A 12,729-nucleotide genomic window follows, 5' to 3' on the forward strand; every position below is an offset into this window, starting at 1 on the left:
CACCCCCCCAAGCCCTCTGCCCTGCACCTTCCCCCAACACCCAGCCTTCTGCCCTGCACCTCCACACACACACACACACACCCCAGCCCTCTGCCCTGCACCTCCACACATTCCCCAGTCCTCTGCCCTGAACCTCCCCCACACCCAGCCTTGTGCCCTGCACCTCCACACACACCCCAGCCCTCTGCCCTGATCCTCCCCCCACACAAAGCCTTCTGCCTTGCACCTCCACACCCCCTTCCACACCCAGCCTTGTGCCGTGCACCTCCACACACCCCAGCCCTCTGCCCTGACCTCCCGCCAACACCCAGCCTTCTGCCCTGCACCTTGACACACACCCCAGCCCTCTGCCCTGACCTCGAGTCACCCCGCTCAGCCCGCTGCAGGCCTAGGTGAACAGAACCCCAGGCTGGAAGTGGGCTGAGCAAGCTGGCGGCGTAAGATCAGCATTTTAATTTAATTTTAAAGGAAGCTTCTTAAACATTTTGAAAACATTGTTTACTTTACATATAACAATAGTTTAGTTATATAATATAGACTTATAGAGAGAGACCTTCTAAAAAACGTTAACATGTATTACCGGCATGCGAAACCTTAAATTAAAGTGAATAAATGAAGACTCGGCACACCACTTCTGAAAGGTTGCCTATCCCTGGACTAAGGTATCAATATTTAAGGTTTTCTGGTGTGTAGGTGGGAGGACTGGATGGCGCAGGTGACTAGTGATGGACCATAGAGCTGAACTGGCAGACTAGAGATGAGAGGTTCACGTTGGTAGTGAGCAAGAGGTGTTCTACCATTTGGTTGCTATTGTTGGGTGTCAATGATGAAGCAAGGTTAGTTTCAATCCAGGTCCCATAGGTAGGGCCCTACCAAATTCACCGCCATGAAAAACATGTCACAGACTGTGAAATCAGATCTCCCCCCTTTAAATCTAGTTATTGTAGGGGAGGGGTAGGGCTGGGGGTGCCCAGCTGGGGTCTCCTACTGTGCACCAGGCTCTAGCTGCTAGTCCTGGCGGGGCTGGGGCAGGACGGGATTTCTTCCCCTGTACGGTCGCCCTCCAGGAGAGATCAGACCTACCTCCAGGTACCTCCCTCAGCTTCAGGAAGCTCTGCAGCTGTGCTGCCTTTAGTGCCCAGATCTGAAGGCAGTGCAGAAGGCAGGGTGGCAATCCCGCGAACCCCCTACAACAGCTCTACGACCCCCTTTTGGGTCAGGACCCCCACAGTTACAACACCGTGAAATTTCAGATATAAACATCTGAAACCATGTAATAGACTATTTTTAAAATCCCACAACCCTGAAATTGACCAAAATGGACCGTGAATTTGGTAGGGCCCTACCCATAGATCAAGTGCCAGCATCCCAGCCACAATGGATACCAGGTGATAACTTAGTTGGCATCTCCTGAGATTGCAAAGGGTTGCCTGGCTCTCTGCCATAGGGCTTGTCTATACACAGAAGTGGCCCCATTTTAACTATATCAATATTGCTAAAGCAGTACAACTCTCCTAGTGTGGACACCGTTCTACCAGTATAAAGGCTCCTTTGTAATATAACCGTGTGCTCCTTTGATTATTTCAGTAAAAAAATCACCCCCAACTGAAATAGTGAAATTAGTACAAAAAACTGCGTTAGACCAGGCCTTGGGGAAGGTCCCGCCAGGTCAGAGTTGAAGCATGATGATAGGACAGTAAAGGAAAGCTTTCGCTGCTACCCTCACTTTTGCCTCCAGAGCTGTTAATCTAGTGGCCTTCAGTACTACATTCACACATCAAATTCAATATTGGTGCCTAAATAGTGTGCACATCTTTCTGTGGCAGCCACTTTTTGGTAGCTCTAGGCATTGATGTATAAAAACTTGCCCCATTGTGTGTGTGTGTGTGTAGTCATTCTAAAACTAGAGAGCCTTCTATTTAACGATAACGCAGATGGATGATTCTGATACTATGCTTATGTCCACGCAGTCTTTATTGCGGGATCAGATTCATTTAGAACTGAGATCCAGAGATCTTACTTGTCCCCTTTTCCTGTTTTGTTTGCTTCTAGGTACTGGGTTTTCAGATCTTGGGGTCGTGTTGGCACTGCGATTGGGAGTAACAAACTGGAGCAGATGCCATCTAAAGATGATGCCATTGAGCACTTCTTGAATTTGTATGAAGAGAAAACGGGCAACTCCTGGCATTCCAAGAACTTCACTAAATATCCCAAAAAATTCTACCCCCTGGAAATAGACTATGGACAGGTAACTCTCTAATATTCCTGTGCTGGGAAGATAATTCTTTCTTACACAAAGGAAAATGCTTATCCTGCATTATCTTATTTACTTTTTGAATGTATTTGTTCAACAAAAGAATAAGGTGCAGGAATCCGGATATTTTGCGTTAGGCAGAGTGCTAAAGTGCTCAGTGCTATGCGAGTGTAAGATGATACTGAGCCTACCCCAAGTGGCTTACCATGTAGATCAGGTGCAAACAACAGTGCATTTAAATAGATAACTAGTCATGTTAGAAAAGTGTTAAAACTAAAGTTAGCTCAGATGCCTTTGAGTTGACACTGTGTGCCCACTTTTGGGACCTCTCAATTGGGGAAGTTAAAAGAACACCAGTGAGTCAAAAGTAGTTTCATGTACTGCCCGGATCCCCGAGTCCAATGCCAGTTGTACATCACAATCTCATTTTCCTAGTTTTAAGAAAGTACTCTCTCCCCTACCGCTGTGAGTGACCCATCCAAACAGAGGAAACACTAAAACTGGCTCTTCCCCAGAGTTCTGTCAAATGCATATACTGAACAGACCAAAAACGAGAAATCAGCCATTGCAGAAAAGAGTCAGCTGTTTAAATAGTAAAACAAGAATTCTCCCTCTTCTGACCCCTGAGAACTTCTGTGAGTTTACTTAAAGGGATATCCTCAACTTGAATCATACTTCTGAGTGTTTTTTAAACCTACAGTTGTTGAACATAGCCCCTAAGATAACAGTAACAAAAAAATTAGAAAATATTTTCTAGCTATCACATATTCATATGGCCAAATTGTTGGATGTCAACTGAAATGTTTGAATATAAAAATACGTAGCTTTAGCAAAGTAGTCTGCATTAATTCAGAATGTTACACTGATGAGCTGTTAATAAAATTACAACCTCAACGCACACTGAACTCTGTTTTGAAGTACAAGGCAGATGCTTTATTGATCAGGCTACAGCATCTTTGATCTATAGCCAGGAGAACACACAGATGGTATTGTGGTCAACAGAAGACTGTACCATGAATAGAAAAATTTACAATAGAAATGTATTGAAAATGATTAGTACAGGCTGTGAAGTTCAAACAAAGCACAGTCCCCTAGTTCAGACCAAGATCTACATACATGCTAAATATTGTTGAAAAAGAAAATCTATTTAATATGGCCTTGGGTGAAGCAGCAAAATACAAGTGTGAAGATGAAAAATATGTTCTTCTAAATTTAACTTGCTTTTACATGGAGCACCTCTTGAAATTACATATGTCAAGTTAACGATTATTCAGTTTTTTTTAATACAGACTTAATGACCCATTGCTTTGTATTCTCAGAGCAATACCTCACATTTCCCACCAAATTCAGTCATTTGTGCAATAGTGTGCCCTCTCTAACTTGGCTTTGAGTTGTTACCATGACAATCAATACATTTCCCTTATCCCTTGGTATGTTTGTATTTACTCTTTCTAGGATGAAGAAGCTGTGAGGAAACTGACAGTGAGTGCTGGGACCAAGTCAAAGCTTCCTAAGCCAGTCCAGGACCTTATTAAGATGATCTTTGATGTGGAGAGCATGAAGAAAGCCATGGTGGAATTTGAGGTACTTGCACTTTTATTTAATGTTCCTTGTTTCTAGTCACGCCTTCCCACTAGACACCATAGTTATGCTGGCAGTAGCAGGCTGTTCGCACTGTGGATCTGATCCAGCACTGTCAATGGGAATCATTCATTGACTTGGGAGGACATTGAATCAGGCGAGAGAGAGAGAGTGTGTGTGTGTGTTCGTTCTAACCAGCCTTTATCACTAGTTTAATTTAAAAAATCCCTGTAAATGCCACTTCATTCATAACTATACAAATGTCATCTTGGCACATCTTTCATTAGTGATGTCTGTATCGAATGTTCTCAGCTTGTAAATCTAAAGGAGACTTTTCTGTCTGCTCATCCTGTAAGCTCAACCTAGGAACAGGAAAATCATTCTGTGTTCCTCTGTGTTATGCACATCATCACCACTGGTAGAGGTTTTGGAATCTTAACTCAGATGGCCACTGATACATGAGGCAAGAAACACCCTTCTGGGTCTGCAGCCCTGACACTAGTAAAACTATTATTAGTAAATTTAAATAACTGAGGCTCTGGAGGTGCACAGAAAGCTGATATGTGCATTAAGGTGATGTTTTGATAAAGCCTATTTCCTACTCTTAGCCATGTTAAATGCCGGATTCTTGTGTAATGTTTCTAAGGCTTGCTCTACACCTCGGAATTAGGTTGACATAAGGCAGCTTATATCGACCTAACTATATCAGTGTCTACACTACAGCCTTGCTCGCGCTGATGTAAGTTACCCTATTACACCGACATAATAACTCCACCCCCACAAGAGGGGTAGGCCTTATGTCAGTGTTGTTAGGGCGACGCAGTGTCTGTGTACACTCTGCATTCCTTACATCGGCTGTGAAATTGAAAAGAAAGCTGGCTCCTGGCTCCCCAGCCGGGCTGCTGCAATCCAGGCTCCCCACTTCCTGCTGCCCCTGTGGTTCCGACTCTCTTCCTCCCTCTCTCTCTCCAGCTGATGGGAGGCAAGAAGCCCCAAGCAGCTAGCCCCCTGCTCCCAACTGGGAGCTGCGCAGACCTGAAAGCCTTGGCTCTCAGCTTCCCCCCCCCCCCCCAAGATGCGCACCACAAACAGAAGGAGGGTAGTAATTACTGTGGCGGCTGTAAGTGGACCTAACATAGGTCGACTTAAGATTGTAGTGTAGACCTGTGGTCAGTGGCTCACCACTCTTTCAGTTGAGGAAAAAAGTGCTGTGATCCACCCTTCTTCCCATGTCTTTAGGATAACATATAGCTATGAATCCAAACAGGTGGGGCTAAGAGTGGTCTGGTAGTGCCTGCCTAAGGCCCTTCTTAACTTCCAATATTGCGGAAATTGCGGATTCCACAATATTAGGCTTCCACTGCAATTTGAGAGCGGGAGCCCCTTTCTGCGCAAGGCTGACAGTGGGGGCCCCTTGCAGCCCACAGCGGAAAATCGCGGAAAAATAATAATGGGCTTTATTACTGCAAATAATAAGGTCCATTATTACTTTTCCGCAATTTTCCATGGCTTGTCCACAACTCAGCCACTATTTTTTGATAATCATCCCACAGTTCAAGTAGGGCCATATGCCTGTCTCACCCCGTGCATATAAACTTGTGTATTAACTTTCATCTGCAGTCTCCAAATCTATTTTTAATGCTGTGGGTGAACTGCTGCATGTCAGGGCATCTGTAATGTTCAACAACATTTCTCTCTTGCTTTCTTTGGTCAGCCTATAAAGGTAGTTTAATTCACCTAGCATAAAATTGCATATTGAAAGAGGTGTTGTTTGCTCTCTGTGACATACAGATTAATTTGCACACCACCTTTTCTACAGCTACACTTCAGTTTGTCATGTGCAGTGAAACGCTGTATACCTGAAGTCCTTTTAATGTGCAAGCACATTCTGAAGCATCTATGATAACAGATTTTCCTGTATATTCTGTGGCTTTTGAAAGCAGATTTTGGATTAAAGCCTCTAAAATAAGTGCTAATGATTCTCCATTTCCTGTACTGTTTAGATCATCTGGAGAAAATTAGCTCCATTGGACCCATGCTAATTTGTGCCATTTGAGGCTCTGTATGGCCCCTGGAGCTTGAATGGAGACTTGCTCTTCCCATTAGATTATGGCTTTGTTATTATCCCATGCATGGGAGCAGCAGCTCTTTCCAATGAGGGAAGAATATTGCCTCTGCTAGGGAGCCAAAAACTGTGTGCAGTCTCCCCATGGGGTCCTTTCATCCGCCTGATTTCATGTGCTTTTTATCTACTGCACTGTATCCAGGCACTCCCAATGTGTGTAGATAGCTTTGGCAGCTTCAGGCTTTTTGCTGGTAGACTTGCTGTGATATAAAAGATTATTTCCATGATGGGGGTGACCTGAAGACTTTCTTCAGCTTTCTGATTCTGTAAAGACTTCCCCTCACTTAACCCTGTACTAGTCCTGTTACAATTCTTCACACCATTGTTTGTAGTAAACACCTGCTTAAATGGACTAGGACCTGAACTACCCTAGTACTGGCCATTCTCATTCCTGGATGGAGACCCTGACATCAAGCACTGGGGCGAAGTACTACATTACCCCTTCGTGAAGCATTGGTGTATTAACTGTTTTGCTGCTGGTAGCCCATGTGTCTGCAGCTTCTGTGTTGCTTTGTCCTCATGTTCCACCTGGTGCATGTGACTGCACTGGAGGTGATTCTGACAATATACCTGATGCATTTGGCAGCAGCAAAGTGACTATATTATTGATCTAGACCTGATCCGTCATGATCTCTGTGCTGTTTTGTCCAAAGTTAAACAGATCAGATCCATGTTGCTTTGCAGCTTAAAATCATAGTTTTACATCTTGTTTGCTACTTTACTTCCTGTATAGCCGTAGGAGATGGAAGTCCACTCCACCCTGGTAATGCTAATTTTAAGTGACTTGAAGAAGGGGCTTCCAGCACTTCAACCTAGACCTGGTCTCTTGGGAGGCTACATAACAGTCTAACGCCTTGGCTACACTTGGCCGCGGCAGCGCGCGAGTATAGTCGCGCCGCCAGCGCTGCGAGAGCTCTTCAGTAAGTACTCCACCTCTCTGAGGGGAGTAGCTTGCAGCACTGTGAGCGAGCGTGCAGCGCTGCAGGCGCTGATTACACTGGCGCTTTACAGCGCTGCGCTCGGGGGGGGGGAACGTTTTCACACCCCTGAGCGCAGCAAGTTGCAGCGCTGTACAGCGCCAGTGTAGCCAAGGTCTAATAGATCTTGCTGTTAGGGAATGTGTATTGGTCTAGGCAGTGGCAAGCCTAAATTGTCATCACTGAGAATGTTTTGTCTGATTACGACCATCTTTGTCTTATTTCTCCTGAAAGTACATGTGTCCCTCTGCATGAGTGTTCTCAAGATATCGTAAGTTGCACTCTGTCATAGCTGAGGCTGTGACTTCTATCTCTCAGTCCAGCTTGGTTTATCTTTATAGCTGGATTTCATCACGTTATAGATGCAGCAGGAGGGGGAAGCAAATCTCTGTACCATGATACAAGGTGCAAATTATCATGCAAATTACTTCAGCACTTGGGTGGCAAGGCTCACTGGTTCAGAAGAGAATCTCAAGTTCCTTTGCAGAAGGGGTGTGCATGTGTAGCTGGGAATTTTAACTTAAATTTAATGAATAAAATAGAATTTATCCAACAGTAAATGATTTGTGGAGTTTCCTAGAGGGTTCTGCCATTGAATCCTGTTTGGAACTAGCCACTCTACACTTTTCCTCTCTGGGATGAGGGTTTTGGACTTGGTGCCTGTCAGTGCTCTAACTACACAAATAGTATTGACCTGACAAGCTGAGGGGTGTTCTGTGAGGACTGCTAATGTCCATAGAGCATATCCATAACCTCTTGTAAACCATTCAATTAAAATGGAGCTTTGTTAAATGCTGCTGCATACTTCTTCATTACAAAGCTGGTGCATGAAAAGGTCTAGATTTAATCTATAACTCCCAAGCTCCAGCTGTTCAAAACTGCTACCAGGCCAGAGAGAGATCTGGGAAGGTCTTGAGAGGTGAACCAGTAGAAGAATTAAGGTCTGGGGGGTTTAATTAGTTTGCCCAAAATGTGGGGAGGATGAGATAGGAGGGGGTGCCAGGCAACATCTATTTCTAAAATAAATTAGTAAATAAAATGTGGAAAACAGAAGCATAACTTGTACTGTGAGATTACACTTTTAGTTAACATGTGCCTTGATGGGGCACTCTGTATGCAAAATACAGAATACAACTTCCTCATGCCTTACTCTGCAGTTTACAGGTGACAAGGGCAAGTGCTGAAAATGGAGTACGCTTGGACTGTTACTGCAGTCAAAATACTGGGCACATTATGTGATCTCCTGAAGGATATTTTATTATGTTCAAACTGCCCTTTATATTAGTTTCTCCAGCAGTAGACCTAATTGTAAAAGGTCATGAATGCTTATGGCATTAGGTAAATATTAAACCTTATACTGAAACACTTATTTTGTTCAGCCCACGTACTGCACATGATCTTAAGTTACAGACGTAATTTTGTCCCATTGGGAGATAACTTGTCCATATTCTGGCTGCACGGCTCTATTCATTCTTCAATCCGTGCAGATAAATGCCAGCTCTGAACTGTTTTAATTTTTATATGATGTATTCTGCCTGGAGACTCAGATCTTTCTGGTGGCCAGATGAGAGGAACGATAGAGGTTTCATTGTAATGGAGTCCTGTTTTAATTGCTTCAACAAATCTCCTTGTTAGATTGACCTCCAGAAGATGCCACTGGGAAAGCTGAGCAAGAGGCAGATCCAGAGTGCATACTCCATCCTTAACGAAGTTCAGCAGGTAAGAACATTAGAACGGCCGTACCGGGTCAGACCAAAGGTCCATCCAGCCCAGTATCCTGACTACCGACAGTGGCCAATGCCAGGTGCCCCAGAGGGAGTGGACCCACAGGCAATGATCAAGTGATCTCTCTCCTGCCATCCATCACCACCCTCTGACAAACAGAGGCTAGGGACACCATTCCTTACCCGTCCTGGCTAATAGCCATTAATGGACTTAACCACCATGAATTTATCCAGTTCTCTTTTAAACGCTATTATAGTCCTAGCCTTCACAACTCCTCAGGTAAGGAGTTCCACAGGTTGACTGCGCTTGTGTGAAGAACTTCCTTATATTTGTTTTAAACCTGCTGTCCATTAATTTCATTTGGTGGCCCCTAGTTCTTATATTATGGGAACAAGTAAATAACTTTTCCTTATTCACTTTTTCCACATCACTCATGATTTTATATACCTCTATCATGTCCCCCATTAGTTTCCTCTTTTTCAAGCTGAAAAGTCCTAGCCTCTTTAATCTATTCTCATATGGGACCCTTTCCAAACCCCTAATCATTTTAGTTGTCCTTCTCTGAACCTTTTCTAATGCCAGTATATCTTTTTTGAGATGAGGAGACCACATCTGTACGCAGTATTCAAGATGTGGGAGTACCATGGATTTATATAAGGGCAATCAGATATTCTCCGTCTGATTCTCTATCCCCTTTTTAATGATTCCTAACATCCTGTTGGCTTTTTTGACTGCCGCTGCATATTGTGTGGACGTCTTCAGAGAGCTATCCACAAGGACTCCAAGATCTTTTTCCTGATTAGTTGTAGCTAAATTAGTTCCCATCATATTGTATGTATAGTTGGGGTTATTTTTTCCAATGTGCGTTACTTTACATTTATCCACATTAAATTTCATTTGCTATTTTGTTGCCCAATCACTTAGTTTTGTGAGATCTTTTTGAAGTTCTTCACAGTCTGCTTTGGTCTTAACTATCTTGAGCAGTTTAGTATCATCTGTAAACTTTGCCACCTCACTTTTTACCCCTTTTTCCAGATCAGGTGAGCAAGAAACAGACTTTACAACCAGCAAGGGAATTCAGAAGTCATTCTGGGCTCAGATCGCAGCTGGATTCCTTGCTGCATTTGTACTTTATAGAGGTTACACTTGTTTTGATCAACTAAAAGTTAATGGAGGAAGGGTACATACTTTAGGCTGCAGTAAAGGGGCTGCTTCATTCTTTTTTAATTAACCCGTTGCTGAGGACACTATTACTATTAATCACACCATCTGTAACTGAGGCTGTCTACACTTAAAATGCTATGGTGACACAGCTGCAGTGCTTCAGTGTAGACACTCACTACTGCAACGGGGGAGGGGTTCTTCCATCACTGTAGGTAATCCACCTCCCCAAGAGGCAGTAGCTAGGTCAACAGAAGAAATTTTTTGTCTACCTTTTGCTGCCTATTAGGATTAGGTCAGAATAGCTACATCTCAGGTGTGCACTTTTCACACACACGAGACACAGCTCTGCCAGTGTAAGTTTCTAGTGCAGACCAGCCCTAAGAGGACACAACTTCAGTGTTGTAGTGTAAAAAAGACCTAAGTTGTTCTTTAGGAAGAACAGCCTTTTAAGCATGTGGTAGAGGAGTATGTAAAGTTAAGCCTGGTCTACACTTAAAACTTAGGTCACCATAGCTACAGCCCTTGGGGTGTAAAAAATCCACTCTCCTAAGCACCATATCTATGCTGACCTAATCCCTAGTGTAGATGCAGCGAGGTTGACAGAAGAATGCCTCTGTCGACCTAACTGCAGTGTCTCAGGGAAGTGGAGTTCCTACAGCAATAGAAAAACCCCTTCCATCACCATAGTCTGTGTCTACACTACAGGGTTACAAGAGGCATAGCTGTGATGCCGTAGCTATGCCGCGCTAGCACCCCTGGTGTAGATATGGCCTGAGACAGGACCAAATCAACTGCTGCTGGTGTAAATGGGGGATTAATCCACTGAAGTCTGTGGAGTTGCGCTAGCAGTGAGCTTGACCCAACACTCCTGTGGAGTGGCAGTTACTTCTGTTCTCTGCATTCCAAGATGAGGTTCTAAGCTGGAAGGGGAGTGTGTTTGCTTAATGATATATTTAGACATGCTGTACTGTTCATCTGTTCTGAGTGCTATAAGGCACTGTAGCTCATGATTTGGAGCATTTCAAGGATCGCTAGTCAATATCATTCAGAAAGCTCACAAAAGTCCTCTGTATGGTACCCAAAAGAGGCATGCAGAGGGGCACTTCCAGACTTACTGTAAATGCACATCAGCTGCATGCTGCAACAAAATGATTCATTCCACTGTTCTCTAGTTCACTCTGTGAGCATGTCTGCGCTTACGGTTTTATTGCCGTTCGTTTTGGTGAACCAGAACCTCAGGTTTCTTTCGAACAAGCGTATTCCTTTATCAGTTGTTCCTTTACGGGAAAATGATTGTATTTCTGTAGGTATTTTGATTTGGAACATGGAAAGTGATTTAACAGGACTGTCCCTTTATTCATTTAAGTGGATTTCAGCAATAAAATCATTTTGGTTGTGCTTCTCTGTCCTTGTATTGGTAACATTTCTTTTTACCTTGAGTGCATCTATTGTTACATAGAACTTTCCCAGAATTCGTTTCTCCTCTTCTCATTTAGGCAGTTTCTGATGGTGGCAGTGATTCTCAGATACTGGATCTCTCCAATCGCTTCTATACCCTGATACCTCATGACTTTGGGATGAAGAAACCACCTCTCTTAAATAACCTAGATCATATCCAGGTATTAATGAAACTTATGATATTTATTGTGGAAAGCAGCTCTGGCACCTGATATTCAAATGTAGAAGGTTTGTGTTTTGTTAAGCGTGAATGAGGAAACACCTTCTTCTAGGAATTTAATTAGGTCAACTTAAAAGTGACCATTGCTTCATTGTTTGGGACAGAACTGTTCGCAATCCTATTTGACATTGTAAGGCTTTGACTATTATAGTGTAGCTTTGTGTTTAAGTATGTAGGCGTCTTTCTATGCTGTTTAAGTTGGCTTAGCTGTTATCCAGAAATGTCTGAAGAATTGTCCCCTGTGCTTAGCATAGCAAAGGCTGAACTAGCTCTTAACCATCACTTCACAGGCTTTGTGGCTTATATACAGCTAAAGAGATTCTGGGCCAAATTCCTCCTCAGTATAAGTGGGATAACTTTAGGTTTTCAGGCTTGAAAATGCTAGCCTGACTCCCGCCCATATTCTGTTGCATATCTTTGCCAAAGGATCAACTGATGTCAAGTTTTAAAGTAGCAAAACTGAATGGAAAGGGGAAAATCGAGGGGATATGTTTTTAGCTTTGTGAAAGCAGAGAAAGATGTAGAGCTTGACCTTAACGTAGGAATTGCAGGTCTTAATGTAGGTTCTACACAATCCTCATGGATACTGAGCTGCTTTTGCCATCACACCCTGGGATCCACTTGTCTGAGAAATTGCTTATATGCCCATGACCCTCTGCAGAAGTCTGCCAGTTTGCTTGAGCTCTGTATTCTGGAGCTTAAACTCTCCATAGCTGGCAGCAGAACAGGGGAGGGCTTCTGAAATCTGCACCCTCCTTTGGAGCCTGGGATGGTTCACTTAAAGAGAAGTGTCAGATCTGTTTGCCCAGGTGCTGTATTGATTTTATAATAGGGATAGGTGGGTTTTTGTTAACAGAAATGTTCTATAAATAGCTTTATTGATGTGAGCCACCCAAGTGTTGTGGCAGTGGTGCACAGACGTTTATAAATATCTCGTCATTAACATGCTCATAGCAACTGCAGGACAAGGTCTTAAGGCTGTAAAGACTTTCCTATGGCAAGAAAAATAACCTCTTCAAATTATCCAGGCCAAAGTGGAGATGTTAGACAACCTGCTTGATATTGAGGTCGCTTACAGCCTTCTCAGAGGTGGAAATGAAGATGGGGATAAAGACCCAATTGACATCAACTACGAAAAGCTCAAAACTAACATTAAGGTAAATGAAATAGAATAGTAGACTGTGGTCAGTGGCTGTGAATATGAACTTGGCATCCATTCGTATGG

General features: G+C 43.4%; 1 protein-coding gene across 2 annotated transcripts in view; it reads left to right on the forward strand.

Annotated features, from left to right (window-relative positions):
* The window catches only part of PARP1 (poly(ADP-ribose) polymerase 1), a 54,768-nt gene that overhangs the window by 35,652 nt on the left and 6,387 nt on the right, over nt 1-12,729 (forward strand). For both annotated transcript variants that reach the window (XM_005289565.4, XM_065590568.1), the window contains 5 exons: nt 2,053-2,248; nt 3,710-3,838; nt 8,573-8,656; nt 11,323-11,445; nt 12,533-12,661. In XM_005289565.4, the coding sequence (XP_005289622.1) occupies nt 2,053-2,248; nt 3,710-3,838; nt 8,573-8,656; nt 11,323-11,445; nt 12,533-12,661 (661 nt within the window). The remainder of the gene's footprint in view (nt 1-2,052; nt 2,249-3,709; nt 3,839-8,572; nt 8,657-11,322; nt 11,446-12,532; nt 12,662-12,729) is intronic.

The sequence above is a fragment of the Chrysemys picta genome, chromosome 3, assembly GCF_011386835.1.
Source record: "Chrysemys picta bellii isolate R12L10 chromosome 3, ASM1138683v2, whole genome shotgun sequence".
NCBI classification, from domain to species: Eukaryota; Metazoa; Chordata; order Testudines; family Emydidae; genus Chrysemys; species Chrysemys picta.